The 18,161-nt window shown below is 39.0% G+C and overlaps 1 protein-coding gene across 2 annotated transcripts; it reads right to left on the bottom strand.

The window, feature by feature from the left end:
• Positions 1-2,718: 2,718 nt before the first annotated feature.
• Positions 2,719-4,690, bottom strand: LOC126764104 (jerky protein homolog-like). Of its 2 annotated transcripts, none has more exons than XM_050481893.1 (3): positions 3,764-4,690; positions 3,228-3,704; positions 2,719-3,171 (listed from the first exon to the last, which is right to left on the bottom strand). In XM_050481893.1, exons 1-3 carry the CDS (start codon positions 4,031-4,033, stop codon positions 2,872-2,874), a joined length of 1,047 nt encoding a protein of 348 aa, XP_050337850.1. In that variant the 5' UTR covers positions 4,034-4,690; the 3' UTR covers positions 2,719-2,871. The 2 variants fall into 2 exon arrangements, with proteins under 2 accessions (XP_050337850.1, XP_050337851.1); XM_050481894.1 differs by having other exon boundaries at positions 2,720-3,171; positions 4,157-4,689.
• Between the last annotated feature and the right edge of the window lie 13,471 nt (positions 4,691-18,161).

Genomic DNA, 18,161 nt, shown 5'->3' with positions numbered 1-18,161 from the left:
GGATTCACTGAGAAAGCTCACCTGAGATCCGATGTCGCATAATGCACGGCATTCATAAGGCCTCCCATGGCAATCCGAAAGGAGCACCTTAGCCGTCGCAAGTAAAATGGTCCGGTCATCTTGTACAACGAATGACTGAACCTCATTTAATTGTCATTGCTGGCGGGAATACACTTGCGGTCCGGTAGAAGTGTGGTTCGCCGCAGCACCTGAGTTAATTGTTGATGTAGAGCTTGGCGTTGTTACCGAAGCTGCTGATGATGATGATGATACACTCGTATCTGCTATATTCTCTACAGGTCTTGTACCTGTACGTCGACAGAGTAAGGTGTTATGCCCTTGCTTGCAAAGCGAACATGCACCCGAAGTACACTGGCGGACGGTATGTCCTGATCGTAGACAATTAAAACATACTGCTAAACGCCTTACACGTTCCCAGCGTTCAGGGACTTCCATGTTTCGAAACTGAAGACACCTTATTAAACGATGATTACCTGAGCACTGAGGGCAACCAAAGTTGGCGGGCGGTGCGTTTGTACATTGAGTACTATTCGTGGCGCCCACGTGCGCCTTAACTGTACGAGAGGCAAAACGCTTAACCAACGGTTGTATGCTAACGGTTTGTGGTGCAACGGTAATGTTGTTGGCACGTCGTTCGAGGAATAGCAGCAAATCTTCCAACTTCGGTATGCTCACCGTTGTGAGGCTCATTCCCCATTCATTCCGCGTTGTTGTTGGTAACTTTGGCAAAAGTACAGGAACTGCTATCGCATCCCAGTAGTGCACTGGAATGTCCATAACGGCAAGTGCACGAAATGAATTGCGCACACAATCAACGATCGATCGCAGCGTATTCGGAGCCTCTGCTGGGTGGTTCGGTAGATCAAGAAAGATCTGCACATGTGTTTCTGCCAGTAGGCGAGGATTATCATAACGGCGTTTTAGCTCGGACCACACCTCGTGGTAGCCACCGGTATATAATCCTCCAATCATCGGAACACTTTCTTGATCTACACACTGGCGTAGCTTACCCAATTTATATGCAGGATCCAGGTCAGTTCGATTATGAACCATCGGTTCAAAAAGGTCCTTAAATGCCAACCAACTCGTTGGTTTTCCGTCAAATCGTGGAATTGATACCGGATCCAGACGCATGTCTGCCACGTGATTTATTGTCGATGATGCAACCTGGACGGCAGTCTGGGGGTTTAAACGGCGTTGCAGCGTGACACACAACGTGGTGTACAACGATTCTGTTGACGCAAATAACTCTTCGTGAGATCCAATTTCGTCTTCCTTCGCCTTGCTGACCAGATCAAAGTGGTGATGTATAAACCGATCAAAGTGTTGATTTACTCGGCTGAGTAAAACTTCACACTCCACTTTATCCGGATTGAAATCTGCATTCTGGATTTCTTTTCCAAGGCGCACAATTGAAGCATGTGCCGATGCACGTAAATTCAACGAGGCCATTATCAAGACAGGTGGTCGCAGTTCCTCACAGGAGGCACCAAAAAATGTATCAGATTATAATGAAACAAAAGGAACTGCGTTGGTATGACCTGTCGTCACGACTTTATTTTTAGCACTGATTTAAATCCGCAAGGAGCGGCAATTATATGCCTGCTTGTGCAGTAGGCACATGTACAAAAAAATGCAATAATAATAACTGCACATCAATAGGTAATGCAATTTATGTAGGTGCGAATAGATGCGCTTATACTTAATATGTATATATGTATGTAAACTAATTATGATTTCGGGAATAGAGCATACGCTAGCGATGTGCATATGTACAGTAGGCAGCATTCAGCGTCGCTAGCATATGTATGTACATATGTATGCCTATATGTCAATAGCTGAATGAAAATAACAAAGGAAAGAAGAAATAACGCTACAATCAGGCGATATTTGTCCCATAGGCGTAGCGTATGCAAACTTAGGTGGGGAATTATACCCTATACAATATCTCAATCTTGATATTAAGAGTAGATAAAATAATTTTTTTTTAATGGTAAAGAGTGAGTCTGTTAGATCAAATGTGCTGGAATGAAAATTGAAATCATGACATATACGGAGGAATGGTTCGTTTAACTCAAAATTTGTTCTAGAAAATTTTAAAAGTAAGGGTCTAAACTGCCTGGTAGGGCGAGCTGGAACGTTAAAATTAATATCAGATAAGAGAGATGGGCTACAGACTGGCCCATTCATGAGTTTTACAAGAAATATTATACCAAGCATCTCCGACGACTAGCGAGTGTCGGGAGATTTATAAGTTTTAAACGGTTAATGTAAGGGGGAAGATTTAAACTGGAATTCGTCCTTTTCTACAATGGCGTCATAGGCCGCTTGGAGACGTGTCCAAAAATTGTCAAGGTTTTGATTCTTGATTTCTAGTACCGATTCAGAGTTATCTAGAATAGGCGAAGATGAAAATCGAGTGCAGTATCGTATTAAGCTGTCACTCTCTGATAAAAATTTAGCGTACGAAATATCTTTACCCCGTTTTTGTTTTGTAGCACCTTGCTTCGAGCGTGTAGCTTCTGCCGGTGTACATGGACTTTTTTCATCCGAAATCATTTTTGGTATTTTTAGAAATTGATGCGATTTAGATTCCTTTGAATCTGTGTTCATTTAGATGAAAATGGTAATATATGTACAGTAGACTCGCGGTAACGTGAACTATTAAAAACCGAGCGTGTTTACGTTTGCGAGGTTGTTCACGTTTTCGAAGGTATAATTTTAAAAAATTTTCAAATAAATTAAACATGTGTTTTAACTCAAATTCATTTATTTTTATTTTATTTCAGATTATAAAAACATGTAATTTATATGTTTAGGTTTTGTTAAGAAAAAAAATACCCATTGAAATTATTGGAAAAAATGGGTTATCTTTTTTTGGATTTTCTTTTTTTGCAAATTGCTGAACACGGCTTTTTCGCGGAGACATTTAAGTACGCTGATATCTGTTGGACTTATATTTTCATCTTCCGCCCATTCCAAAGCTTTATTAAAAATGTTGATCGCTTCACTAGGCTCTATTCTTGCATGTAGTCTTTCCAGATTACTATCCTCGCTTTCACTTTCATCACTAATTAAAACCTCGTTCGTTTCGGTTGAGTTAGGAAAATCTTCAGTCCATTCATTGATATCAGCAATTGAAAAACTAACCTGCAAATACACAATTTAAATCAAATGAGTTATTGGATGGAAGAAAAGGTTCAAACCTCTGGATTAATTGAATGAAGCAGTTCTATTGCGCGTTCTTGTTGGCTGTTAATTGGTAAACAAATCCTTTCTCTCAAAGTAGCTAATGGAATATCCTCATCACAGTCTTTTTCATCTTCTATAGAGCTTAAAATGTTCGTCCAGCATTTTGCTATTGTTTTCTTTTCAAGACGTTGCCAAGCTAAATCTAAATAGCCAATAACGTCTCTTAACGTCAATTTCTTTAGGGCTTCAATAACATCAGTCCCTGTGGCTACAATTGATGCCAAAAGACTGTTTCTGTAGAAAAGCTTTGTTAGTCGTATGGCATTTTGATCCATTGGCTGTATGAGTGGAGTGACATTAGGTGGCATAAACATTGCAGTTATTAACTCGTCATCTGATCTCAATTCATTTTCGGGAGGATGAGATGGAGCATTGTCTATCAACAGCAGAGCTTTATTGGGCAATCCTTGATCTTTTAAAAATTTCCTGACCTACAATAATAAGAAATACACATGTAAAAGTTTGAAATCACTAAAACTGATTTTTTAACTTGTGGTACAAACGAATGCTGAAACCAATGTTTAAAAATGGCAGCCGTCATCCATGACGACTTGGAGTAATTGTAGTCAACAGGAGAATCAAAATTTTTAAAAGAGCGAGGATTTTTTGCCTTTCCAATAACAAGAAGTTTAACTTTTTGCACCCCTGTTGCGTTTGTACAAGCCAGAAAAGTGACATGCTGTTTTTCTTCCAGGAGCATTTTTTTCTTGTGAGGATACGTATGTTCTGTCAGGTAGCAATAGTCCCCATCCGTCTGCATTATATATTTGATCGTGCGACAGACCTAGCTCTTTAATTTTGGCTTGCAGCTTGTTTTTGAAAGGGTCCACAAGTTCAGGTCTAGAAGATAACTTTTCTCCACTTATTTTAATAAAACGCTTACCATAACGCTTCTTAAAGCGTTGCAACCATCCATCACTCGCATTAAAATCGCTTTGAGTTTCTTTAATTATTGAATGAAAAAATTTAGCTTTTTCTTTAACTATCAATCCATTGACAGGGTAATTTTTTTGTCGCTGTTTAAGAAACCAACGGTAAAGCGCTTTTTCCATTTTAGGAAGTTCAGAACACTTCAAAGTCTTCCGCTTTCCAGACCCAGAAAATGTACTGTTAACACATTTTAAAATGTTCTCTTTTTTTTGTTGATAGCGCAAATTGTTGGTTTTGCAACACTGTACTGGTTTACTAAGCTGGTTACGCTTGATCCTCCTTTTAATTTTTCTATTACATCAACTATTTCCTTTAAAGACAAGTATTTTAGTCGTTTTTGCGACATTTTTCACGAATAACTTTAGATTAGATCATGCAAAGTCAGCAACGCGCACTAATTTTAATGCCAATCCACATCGATCCATCCCAGTATACACATAAGCAATAATTTACGGGTATTCTCCGTTTTATAAAAACGATTCCCATAATTAACATACATATGTATGCATGTAGAAAAGAAAACAACGTTTTAAATGCATTTTAAATTTGTTCACGTTATAGGGCTTTCTCACCGTGTTCACGCTGCCGAGTAGTCAATGTAAAAAAAATTATGTTCATGTTAGCCGGTGTTCACACAAGGCGGTGTTTTTGTTACCGCGAGTCTACTGTATATGTATAATTTTTTTCTTTGATTTAAGACAAACGTATAAATTTTGAGAACCGTAAAATTCTTTCAAGTCGATAACAGCGTTAATTTCTGTTAACTAATAAATACGCGTTTTTTCAGTTTTAGCGTTCGCACGGTTGTATGTAGTTTATATTCAATTTTTAATTATGTATATGCGGACTTATCTGAATGTCCCTGTTTGTGCACTCGTTAAAGAGGTCACTTTGTAACTATGCATGCACGATATGTGCTCAATTCTGTGCATGTAATATGCGTAAAATGTTTGTATGTAATCCTGATTGTTCTATGACGCAGAACAAGAGGTAGTTGCCGATATGGACTTTGAATATAAGTATGTACTATGTAAGTATGTACAGATTAGTACGTATGAAAATATTTATTTATTTATCTATGTATATATATATATATATATATATATATATATATATAAATATATATGTATGTATAGATTCCTAAAATTTTGAGTATAGATAATTAGGGTTTTCACAAGTCTCCTAAAGTTATAGGTTATAATGATTCGAAAACATATCATTGAGAATTGTAAATATGTAATCTCATTTTGGTATGAAACCCAACAAAATTTTTTTTTTTTAACAAGTGTAAAACTGTATAATTTTACGTTTTTTCGATGCTTTACGACGGGTTGTGAATACCCCAAATATATGTTATTATAAATATTTATTTATTTATATATGTATGTACTATATACAAATTTGAATTCCGCGTATGTATTTTGAAGGGCGCAAAAACCCGAAGTATACGCCAAAATGAGAATGATGAAATGGTGTTGTTCCCGATTATTTTCCGCGCCGGTATATAAATTTGTAATATAAGTGAATGTATATTAAATATATCTATGTATGTATGTTTGAGTTTATGTTGGATCTTTAACCGTTTTTATGCTTTAATCTGCCAGCGCTTAATTATGTTACGCAATCCTGCTTATTGCTTCAGTAAGAAAGAGAGGCAACTAAAAGTTTAGGTAAGTATAAACTGGAATGTTTATACACATATGTATGGATACATATCTTTCCTTTTTTTTCGAAGAAAAGCTTAGCTCGATTTATGTATATTTTACACTACCGTTCTGATGGGCTTCAAACATACATACATATTCATATACATGTACTGTGATAATATACTAATGGGAATCGATACGACTCACTTGTACTGAAGTTCTGGGGGGCGTAGGGGTCTCCATACAGGTTTTGCCTTTATCTGATAAGCTCTGCTCCTCGTGTCTCCGCAGGTTGGGTTAGGTGAATATGTTGGTTTATTAAAAATTTTTTTTTTTTTATTTTTTATTTTTTTTATTAATGTTATTGTTGATTTATTGTGTCACTGCACTTTTCCGAACATCGTTATTTTTTTTTTGTGTAAAAATTGTAACTGTTTGTTTTTTTTTTTGTTTCAAGCGCATATATATATATACATGGATGCTTCTGTGTTATTGTCCGTAACTGTATATATATATATATGTATGTATATCCATGTATACACTTTTTTGTTTTACCGCACTTTTATAAATTTGTTTTCCGTTGTTTCGAGGTTTTTAATATACATATATACATATATATATATATTTGTTTTTTTTTTTTGAATATCGCACACCGTTAAGAATTTCCACTATTCACTTTTTAACCGTTTTGATTTTAGTTTTCCGTCACAGTGCCCTTCCTTTTATCTCGAAGGACGAATACGAATATTTCTTTTGAGCACACGCTTATAATTTACTCCTTTCAATTCTCGTTTCTTCACCAAACTTTCAAACATCACTTCCAACTTTAAAATTCAAACTTTTCCTTTTGCGCTCTTGTTGAGCTATATAAGCTTTATTACTTATCACTTCAATTTGCAAATTTTACAATGTCTTCTTACAGTGAATTATATATTTTTACACTTTACGCTAATTTAGATGTTAATTAATGTATCCACAGATTTTAGAAATAGAGCGTTGGGATAATTAAACACGTTTTAGGTTATAGCACTGAATAAACCTTCTTTGATGCAAATTAGCACACTACACCAATTTCTTTCGCATATAGCGATACTAAAAGTTAAATGTCACCAAACCAAAGTTAAATGTATATAAACCGGATAAAAGCCGAATAAAAACGAATAATCTCTATATATAATGACCGGATGGTGCAAAGGATGCAAAGTTAAAAAAATGTTCAAATGGACGTTGCGGTGCGCGTGTGTATCGGCGTGCGTGACTTCTAGAACTGTGAAGAACAAAAGCCGGCACAGCGTCACCTTCTCTTGGGTATAAAATGAAAAACGGAACAAAAACAGTTTGATGTGGAGAGTGTTGTATTCAATGCTGCCTTTTTTCCTGATTGGTATGTTGATGTGTAGAATATGGTATTCAATGCTGCCTTTTTTCCTGATTGGTATGTTGGTGTGGAGAATGGGGTATTCAATGCTGCCTTTTAGTTAAGTTAGTTCGGGCGACTGGCGTTCATTTCGACAAGGCCCATGTTGTATAAATGTATATTCAACTTGCAGTGGCCGGTGTAAAATGCGACCAGTAGCCTGAATTTTTCCCTTGGGAGGTTGATTATCGATTTAAACCTGTTCAGGTTGTACCCCCCAATTAGCAACTTGGCATGTCGTATACCATGCACTCGTTGCCAATGCCTTTCCCTGCCCACTCTTTCTTCCTTGCGTAGCAGCTTCTTTAGGGTATGTGGACCCACCCCTGTGAATGGTTCGGGCCCTACCATCTTAGTGAGGCTGCGGAGCGGGCGATCTCAACAGCCAGTTCATTGCCGGCTATACCTTTATGAACAGGCAACCAGATTAGGTGCACCTGGTTCCGTTCAGCTAGGCTATTCAACCGTTCTCTACACTCCTGCACTAGTGGCGACTTGATCTCGCAGGAGGAGATTTGTAGAAGTGAGTGCTTGGCTACTTGACTGATCACCAAATGAAGCGGTGTGAGTTCCAGCAGGGCCTCTAGAGCTGCCGTTGGGCAAGTTCGCATTGCGCCAGCATTGCGGAGGTCCTGGAACACGATAAACTGCTCCGACACCAGCGATTCCGCCGGGTAATTCTGAGGCAGTACAGCCTTTAACAGCATCCGCATATCTGCACCGCCCCTTCTCCACCCGGGGGGAGCCGGTGCTGATGGTTGGCCTCCGGCTACTCTCGTACTGCCGCTCCTCATCCTCTTGGAGCTTGGGGGCTCCTGCGGCGTGATTTGCCCGCCCTTCCGTTACCTCGCATTGCGGTCTTTGTTTCACTGACCTGGCCACGGTCCCTTGCCCATACCACTTGAGGCTGGCAACACTCATGCCCTTCCTGCGAGGGTAGGGTAAACTTCCGCTTAGCTCCTTGACCATCCCCGCCACCAGCTACGCCGATCACCTTCTCCTTATCATGTTCCATGGCCGTTGTCCTTTGCCGTTGCTTGGTCGCTTCGTTTGGAGTTGTGGTTGTTGGTTTTTTGTTGTTTTTATTGTCGATCTTTTCCTTACGACCCTTGGCTCAACGAGGTGAGCTGTCGGGTCTGCTTGTCTTTATGGGGAACTAAGGGTCCGCCACACCAGAGCCCCTTGACGCGGTAAGGCCACACTTACTATCCAATTCGGCCCGATGTTGGGGAGGATCCGTTCGAATACAGCCGAATTTACCTCCAGGCTGCAAATCATCCAATAGGCACGGGAGTCGCATAACACCCTGGATTAGGAGGTGGCAGCTCTTAGTTGCCGCACGCATGCGGCACCCGTCATCCTACCTGGGCAGTGCCAGTCACACCACTCACACCGGTTGGGGGGTGCCGAGTATGCCCTGCAACTAAGCCCCTGCACCACGACAAGGTGCCTACCATTCGCAGAGAATTTTGGAGATGTTCAATTCTATTTCCATGAATTTCAATGATGATTTTGGCTGATTTTTGATGAATTCACGCACAGCTTCCATAGATTTTCCGGTGATCACGGATTTTGATTGGCCCACATGTTCGTCGTCCTTTATGTCCTCACGACCACTTTGAAAAGGTTGAAAGGCTGAAAACCCATTCGTGCACTCTGCTACGGGATAGGCAATCATCGCCATAAACTTGTTTCTTCAATTGAAACGTTTCGGTAAAAGTTTTACCAACTTTATAACACAATTTAATGTTGGCTCTTTGTTCGAAGCTCATTTTCGTACGGATAACACAAGCATATTGACACTTAAAACGCAATAACTTCACTTCCAATTAATGAAATGTCATGAAATTCTCACTGGACAATAGATAAAGATAGCAGATTCAAACGAACTAGTCGACATATATGTAGATAGCGCCACCAAATTCAAAAAGTCCTGTTTACTTTGAACGTAACTTGTATGTTAAACTACATAGTATGCTGTCTGCTACATATTTGTGGTTTTTTAACAGATTCAACTGCAGCATGTTGTCATCTCGTATTTCGTCATATTGATATGAACTGCGTCGGCTTTTCTTGTACAGTTGCTAACCCATTTTTGAGCAATAGACTATTAACTCGAGTTAAATAAAATATTATTAATAAAACTTTTCGCACGTATTCCATTGAAACTTGTGAAGGTCTAGATGATTAAAATCGGAACGTTGCCATTAATGATAGGGATCATAGCAGTAAAAGCAAAGTGTTACAAATTTTGTGAAGAGTATTCGTAGCAAGACTAAAGCTACTTCAAGCAGATTGGCGTGACACCATCTATGTTTAAGTTAAATCTGTTATCTTAGGAAGTACTCGACCGACCTGAACCAAATTCGGAGCAAAATAATAACTTTAAATAATAATTAATAAACCAAAGTCCTGAACAACAATAACAATAACAAATAAATAGAAATCTCTTCGGAAATTCGATGTTTTTCGGACATCGGTAGATTCCAACAAGTCTATATCCGACGTGAACAAAGCGAAGAAGAAAAAGCAATTTCCAATTTGTCTAACACTGCTGTAGATCCGATTTTGTCGATTCAGACTTCTGGTTGTGTAATTCCAAAGGTCATAAAGAAATGAATCCAGTCTCCAAGTCTCCAGGATATGATAAAATTACTCCAAAAATGTCACGTCTTATTGTATTTATATCTTATAAATATTTTTATAATTGCTCGTTTTACTTTTACTATTTAAGTTTTTTCTATTTTTATTTAATATTGTTTTTTGTTATAATGCATTGCAATTTCCCAAATTGTACTGTGAAGGGTGAGTCGTAACGTTTTGTTTGTTGATGGCTATGTGACGGGCTTGCCCATTTTAAATGTGCTGGACAGACAGGCAGGATCTTGGTTTCTATTCTTGATACTAAGTGTTTGCGCTGGTTTTATGCAGACCAATAGAAATTTAATTATTTAAAGTCTTTATAAATAAAAATAATAAAATATATATAATAATAAAATATATATAATAATAATATATATATATATATATATATATACAAAGAAATTGGACGTGAATTTGAAACTCTTATGGAAAAATGTAAGCATTATGAAATGGTTTTTCAATCATTTAAGTGCCTAAATGCTCAAGAAGAGAAACCAGAACCTTCTTCTAAACGTAAACGTCTGTCCGATTAAAAGACCACCATATCTTCTTTGAAAAGAATTGACCTCATTACCCTTTCTTTCCCTTGTCCTCTAGGACAGAAGCTTTCGTTTGCTCAAAATACAGAGAACACTGCTACTGAAAACGGTAAGCGAAAAACTTCTCATGATCCGCCTCTGAATACATATAAAGTGTTATATCTCGTCAATATTAAAAAAAAATCTCATGAATATATCTTGTCAAATGTGAAAGTTTTGCATACAAGAACTTGATTCCGATCGTTCAGATTGTATGGCAGCTATATGCTATGGTTAACCCATCTAAACAATTTCATCGGAGATTACATTGTTGCCTTGGTAAATAATCTATACCAAATTTCGTTAATATATCTTGTCAAATGTGAAAGTTTTGCATAAAAGAACTTGATTCCGATCGTTCAGATTGTATGGCAACTATATGCTATGGTTAACCGATCAGAACAATTTCTTCGGAGATTATATTGTTGCCTTAGAAAATAATCTATACCAAATTTCGTTAATATACATATCTTGTCAAATGTGAAAGTTTTCCATACACGAACTTGATTCCGATCGTTCAGTTTATATGGCAGCTATATGTTATAGTGCTCCGATATTGTCAGTTCCGACAAATGAGCAGCTGCATGAAGAGAAAATGACGTTTGCAAAATTTCAAAACGATATCTTAAAAACTGAGGGACTAGTTCGTATATATACAGGCAGACAGACGGACATGGCTAAATCGACTCAGCTCGACATACTGATCATTTATATATGTATATACTTTATAGGGTCTCCGACGCTTTCTTCTGGGTGTTTCAAACTTCGTGACAAACTTAATATAGCCTGTTCAGGGTAAAATAATTATATAAATAAAGTATAAAATAATATTGTACCTACAACAAAATTGTTCTGCAGTTTCCAAACGCAAGATTTCTAATTTTCGGAAGGCGATGAAATATAAGTCTACTGTGTCCAGTGGCAATCACATAATTTCTAATATGTTTGCTGAATTTTTTGGGTCCAATTTCACTTCAAACGCTCCTAAAAATGTTCCGTATCAGCACAAGTTATGTCCGATTTCAGCACCCACCATTTCCGAAGTAGACGTCTTATATCAGTTAAATATGTTAAACAACCATTTGATTATGGCTCATATATGTATGATTTCCTTATGCTTTCTTAAAAAAATGTACCAAATATTATACATATGTATACCAACCCTACAATACTATTTAATACATCTCTTAAGAAAGGCATAAGAGTGGATTTAGGTCACCCATTTAAAACTATAGGGGAATAGCAAAGTTATCAGCAATGCCTAAACTTATTGAAGTAATTATAACAGACAAAGTGACCTTTTAGATTTCCACTAATTTTTTATTCTCAGCACGGGTTTCGTAAACGGAAATCTACAGCAACTTATTTGCTCGAATTTGTATCACATGTATCAACGGGCTTTAGGGAGAATAAGCATACTGATGTTATACAAGTATACACAGGTTTAGTAAAGCTTTTATAAAGTAAACCATTCAATTCTTTTGAATAAACTAGATCTTCTTGGTTTTCAGCCAATATTTCTAAAATGGTTTGCTTCTTATCTTAGTAATAGAACTCAACTAGCTATATTTAACGATACTTTTTCTGACTTAATTAATGTCCCTTTAGGCGTTCCTCAAGGTAACCATCTTGGTCCAATACTGTTCTTGTTATTTATTAATGAGATATCATCTGTTGTTAAGTATACAAGAGTTTTATTATATGCTGACGATGTAAAACTTATTAAATAATATAGGGGTTTTTCGGTAATGCAAACTGTGCAGTATGCTTAATACAACCTGTTCGAAAAAAAAAATCTGGCATCTGCAGCAAAATCCAAAGTTCGAAAAAGCTACTGCCATAGCTGTTGCGCAAAAACGCGCAAAACTCGCATCAAAGAAGTAGTGGTTGCAGTAGTTTTTGCGCAAATTCATTTGGATCAGTTCGGTTATTTAAAGTTAATTTGGTTTTTATTTATTATAACGTTTAATAAAGATAAATTTTGTGTCAATTTTAATTGTTTATTTAGTTCAATTCGGCTTTGATTAATAAATTATAATTATAATCAACAAGATCCCGGCTAGTATGTCGTTGTAAGTAGGGATTTTTTCCCTGCGGAGGTTGGTAGATACCACTCAAACATTCAGGCAATTATGCGACCGCTTTCACATATCTAAAGCAAAAGCTCATAAAAAACTGCTTATACAAGGTGCGTTCCAAAGTAAACAGGACTTCAAAAAAAACGGAGTCTCCTTCTGCTTTAATACAGCTACTTGCACAGTCCAAAAGCATGTCGAAGGAGTGTTTTAGCTCGTTGGCCGATGACCGCCAGTATGCCGGTGCAAGCATTTGAATGGCCTCTACGTCTGCATAACACTTTCCATTCATGGCCAAATGCATTTTCCCGAAAAGGAAGAAGTCGCACGGTGCCATATCAGGTGAATACGGAGAGTGGTTAATGGTTAAAATGTAATTTTTAGTCAAATTATCGGTCACAAGCGTCCCTCGAATGTCGGATTCTGAGCAATTTTTGGTCGTCAGTCAATTTATGCGGAGCAAACCGTGCACACACCTTTCGAAAGCCCAAAATTCGGCCAAAATGCGATAAATCGATATTGTGGAAATGTTCAATTCCATTTACATTAATTTCAATGAAGATTTCGGCTGATTTTTGATCAGTACACGCACAGTTTCGATGGAATTTCTGGTGATCGTCATTTATGTCCTCACGACCTCTTTGAAAACGTTGAAACCACTCGTGCACTCTGCTACGGGATAGGCAATCATCGTCATAAACTTGTTTCATCAATTGAAATGTTTCAGCTCTTTGTTCAAAGCTCATTTTCGTACCGATAACACAAACATACTGACACTTAAAACGCCATAACTTCACTTCCAATCAATGGGGACGCCAGATTCAAAATCACCATGTATGTTACCTTGCGGTGATTGATAAATACCACTCAAACATTCAGGCAATTAAGCGATCGGTATCCAATACCTCCGCGGCGGGTACTGCGTCGAATACTTTCAGAGCTGGAGTGTTTTCATCCATCCGGACAACATGACCTAGCCAGCGTAGCCGCTGCCTTTTAATTCGCTGAACTATGTCAATGTCGTCGTATATCTCGTACAGCTCATCGTTCCATCGAATGCGATATTTCGCCGTGGCCAATGCGCAAAGGACCATAAATCTTTCGCAGAATTTTTCTCTCGAAAACTCGTAACGTCGACTAATCGGTTGCTGTCATCGCCCAAGCCTCTGCACCATATAGCAGGACGGGAATTATGAGCGACTTATAGAGTTTAGCTTTTGTTCGTCGAGAGAGGACTTTATTTTTCAATTGCCTACTCAGTCCGAAGTAGCACCTGTTGGCAAGAGCAATCCTGCGATGGATTTCCAGGCTGACATTGTTGGTGGTGTTAATGCTAATTATTAATATCTGAAAATAAAGAACAATTAAATAGAATTACTTAAAATTTAAATATAATATCTAAAACAAAAAGGAAGATTAATTAAATAAAAATGGTGATAAAATCTGAAAAAAATATATTTTAACAAAAATAATAATAGCATCTGAAAGAAAAGATTAATATTATCTGAAAAAAAAAAAACAAAATATATTAAATACAAATAGTAGAATTGACTCTGAAAGAAAGATTATTTATATAAAAATTCACAGTGTTTTATCGTTAGTATCCCTAAGCGAACTTGGATATTAATCAAATAGGGTATATCACGAGTTTTGAGCGCAAGCGTATCATCACGTCTTTGTTCTTCGTCGAATCGAGAGCGAAGGTGGTGTTGTATCCTCCGTCGTTTCCTTTATCTCTTTTGGTGTGGTATGATATCCTCATGTGTGGTGTGATCGTGATGCTCTTGTGTATGTATGGTGTCATCTTGAGATATGCGTGTTGGTGCGTGGTAAAGTGATATGGAATGTATGTAAAATGTGGTGAATGTGATGTGTAAGGAAGCAGTGGTCTGGTTATGTGAGGAGATCTGAGACTCATTTAGCCATCCGGGACCCCCAGGCCAATAATTAGCCTAGCAGACGCTGCAGCTGTTGTAATAATACCACAACGCTGAGCGGCGTGGAGGTGGCCTGGGCTGTCGACGCTGTCGTGCCGCGGCCAACCGACGCCGCGATGAAGCAGGGAATGATGTGGCCTGCCGCAATGCCCATGTGCCTGGGCAACTTGCTGCCGTTGCAGCGGTCGCATTCCTTTAAAAATTCCGCAATGTTGCAGACGATGTGGTCGCTGAAGGGGCATCTTATGCGATGTGCCTCTATTGGAAACAATAACAACGTAGTTGGTGGTCGTTTGCCACTACGAAGTGCGGATGCTGTTGCTGTTGCAGTGTGGTCGCAGGTGTAACGGCAGTGGTGGTTGCAGTCGCATTTTTTTTTTGTTTCCGAAGGGGGAATCTTTCATAGATACTGATACTTAGTAGTATGTAGGATGCACGATTTGTACTGCTCGCTAAAGGTGCACCTCATTCGGGACCACGCCTAATAAATAATAACTTACTATATTGGACTTGCGGAACAGTAAACCCTTATTTCCGCCATCTGTAGCTTTTAAGCTCGCTATTTGCGGCTCTAGCTTCACGGCTCTTCTAGTCGGACACAGTCGGACACAGATAATCCACTCCAGCATTTTTCCTATTGTGTCGATCATGCATAGAGGGCGTTAAGAGCTAGGTTCCACTACTGGTTTATTTGCCTTCTGGAATAGCACTAAGCGTTACATTTTCCATATCTTAGGGGAGATCCCTTCTCGTAGGCATCGTGTAAAAAGCTCCACAAATTGTTTTGTTTTGTATTTGACTGCAATCTTCAGGACCTTGTTCGGACTTTCATCTAGGCCCGGTGCTTTGGAATTGCAGAACCGTTCAGCAGCTTGTAGCACTTCGAGGTCATTTACTGGTACTTCATCTGTGGGCTCTGCTTTTTCGAGATGAAAATTTCCACTTTCTTGGCTTTTCTTAGGGAATAGCGTTACTATCACGCTTTTTAGCAAAGAGGGACAGGTCGGTGCTTGCCCCTTGTCCCCTCCTATCTTTCCCATTACTATCTTATACGCCTCGTCCCATGGATTTATGTCAACTTTGTCGCATAACATAACAAGAAGTTTTGCTCGCCTTTATCGCTTTTTTGAGGTCCCTGCGCTTCTTCTTGAAAATGTCTCTCAGTCTCGTACAATCGCCGCTTCCTATCCTACGTTGAAACCGGCGCCTCGCTTTGTGGCACTCGCTTCTCAGTAAAGCGATTTCATTATTCCACCAATATACCGGTTTTCTTTGTGTTGTTTGCTTCCTTTTGGCCATAGCCGCATCGCAGGCTTTTGATATGTGGTCTACCAGCAGTTAGGCCTGGATATCTACGTCAGTATCTTCCTTCAGGTTATCGTACAGCATGAATTGGAAAAGTTCCTCGTCAAGTGATTCAATCCTCCACCTTTTGGACTGCGCTCTTTGGCGAGAAGTGGATCCACGAAGTCCTTGCGTGGGTTTGCTGATATTTATTAATATAGCCAGGTGATCACTCTGGGTAATCAACGGTAACACCCGCTAATCCGTTGAACGAATTAAGGTTCTGCTGGCAATGAATACGTCAATAATGGAGCCACGCCCATTCTTTTCAAAAGTGTTCTTTGTCCCTGTATTCAGTGGGGCAGCGTCTAACACAGCAAAGGCTTTAAGCAGTGCCCTTCCTCTCGGGTTAGTTGCTTTGCTTCCCCATTCTATTGCCCAGGCATTGAAGTCCCCGCAAATATGCTTGGTGTAGTTGTGGTTGCATTTTTCACAAGTTCGTCAAGTATTTTTCCATATTCGTCAAGCGGGATACTTGGCGGTATGTCGCAACTGTAGAAGTAGATCCCATATATTTTTGCTCTTGCGAAATAGGCCCTTCCAGTTAGTGGTTTGTGTTGGAAAGTTTCGTCTCCACATGCCCATATTGCTACCTTTTTTGTGTTATCTGTCAGTCGTTTTATTTTTATAAAGTTCACAAATTATTGCTACGTCAATACTATGTTTATATACCGTTTGCGTTAATAGCTGCTGAGCAGCCTCACAGTGGTTCAGGTTTATTTGCAAGATCTTCACTTTGTATTTTTACTGCACGCTGCTATGTAGATGGGACATTTTCGGCTCCCTATTTGCTTTCGGTGTTCGTTTTCCCCAATGCTAAAGGGTTTATTAGTGCAGGATACAGCACTTACTCCTGTCTTTCAGGTTGCTGCACGCCTTCGCCACATGTCCATATTCGAGACACCTAAAGCACTTCTTCAATTGAGCTTTCTCCCTAATCCTGCAGATTGTCGAGCCGATCTAGATCTTTTGGGCCTGTAGTAAATATCTTGCGCAGGAAGACTTATCACTGCTATTTGGGTGCCCGCGTAGGCAGGATAGAAAACACAGCTTCACGAGCGGTCTGGTTAGCGTTCCGCTTTGCGTGCGGAGATCCACGCCGCCATTCGATAAGGGGTCGACAATCATCATAAATGATGACACAATCTCCAAGTTTTGGCACTTGTTCAGGAATCTTTCAACGGTATCTTTGATGGAGATCCTTCATATATTCTTCTTTCCATCGACTTATTCCATTCTGCTGAAATCGTGATGGAGAATTTTAATTCTTTCCCATTTGAAGCTTTTTATAGCTAATTCCCTTAAACCACCCATATGAGTAGCGCTTGGGGGGACGAATGTGTTTTTCGGTGACTCTTTTGGCTCCGATAAAGGTTTTACCATTGCAAATGCCGCTAGGAAAGTCTCCTTTGTCAGATTAGTACATAGCTCAAGGTGCGCTGCTTTTGTCGTAAAACAGACAAAAACAGCCACATAGCCTTTCGTTAGGATGGGAGACCTTAGCAAGGATGCTTTTATCTGAAAAAACCCAGCAAAATCGCCACCTGTGATGGAGAAAGGCAGAGCGAAGTTGCAGCGTTCGGATGGAAGGCTGCGATAATCTGGGTTCGCATCTTCGGCTTATGCAAAGTGCAGATTTTGCACATAAAAGTGCATTTCTTTATTTTGGGCATAAGTTGGGAAATATAAAATTCTTGTCGGACCATATGTTGCATGAGGCGATATTCGACGTTAAGCATTAATATATGGATATAACTGAGGAGTAATGTTGCAAGTCGAGACTTTTCCGGTAGGATTATGGGATGTCGTTCATTATAACTTAGAAGAAGACCTTTCGTGTTTAGAAATGGGTTTAGAACTAAGAGTGAACTCCTTTTATCAACAGGTTTTGATTCCCTCAATAGTGATATATCTCGGCTGAAATAGCGCGCTTGAGCATATGCGATAAGAGCGAACTTTGCTTTTTGTAAGCTCAGGTGCGTCACTGTATCGCATTAGGAGTTTTGTGATCCCATGAATTTTTCTTTCAGTTGCTCTATAAATTTGAGCATGTAGGCAATTACTCTGAGAGCTCGGGAGAACGATGAAAATCGTTCAAGGATGTCGGTATCATCCAGAATTGTATGATAAGTGTATATTTTTCGACTTTCTGGATCATTATGTTGAGCATGGGCGATTGTTGCCAAGAATCGGGAGATTCTGTTAACCATTTCTCCAGAAGGGGGTAGTGGCGAGATGCAGGGGTTTGCATCCTCAGCATGATTGTCAGCAATGGCTACGTGTTGCCAAGTAGCTGATCCTACTAGGTCAAGTATTTG

Source organism: Bactrocera neohumeralis, unplaced genomic scaffold, assembly GCF_024586455.1.
Source record: "Bactrocera neohumeralis isolate Rockhampton unplaced genomic scaffold, APGP_CSIRO_Bneo_wtdbg2-racon-allhic-juicebox.fasta_v2 cluster09, whole genome shotgun sequence".
In the NCBI taxonomy this organism is placed as follows: domain Eukaryota; kingdom Metazoa; phylum Arthropoda; class Insecta; order Diptera; family Tephritidae; genus Bactrocera; species Bactrocera neohumeralis.
The sequence above is the reverse complement of the archived record's forward strand: the minus strand, read 5'-3'. Positions and strand labels throughout refer to the sequence as shown.

Coding starts and splice junctions, on each gene's coding strand:
- LOC126764104 (XM_050481893.1), bottom strand. CDS start 4,033: ATGCAGACGGATGGGGACTATTGCTACCTGACAGAACATACGTATCCT. Junction 3,705..3,763: donor AGCATTCGTTTGTACCACAA/GTTAAAAAATCA, acceptor TTATTATTGTAG/GTCAGGAAATTTTTAAAAGA. Junction 3,172..3,227: donor TTCATTCAATTAATCCAGAG/GTTTGAACCTTT, acceptor GTGTATTTGCAG/GTTAGTTTTTCAATTGCTGA.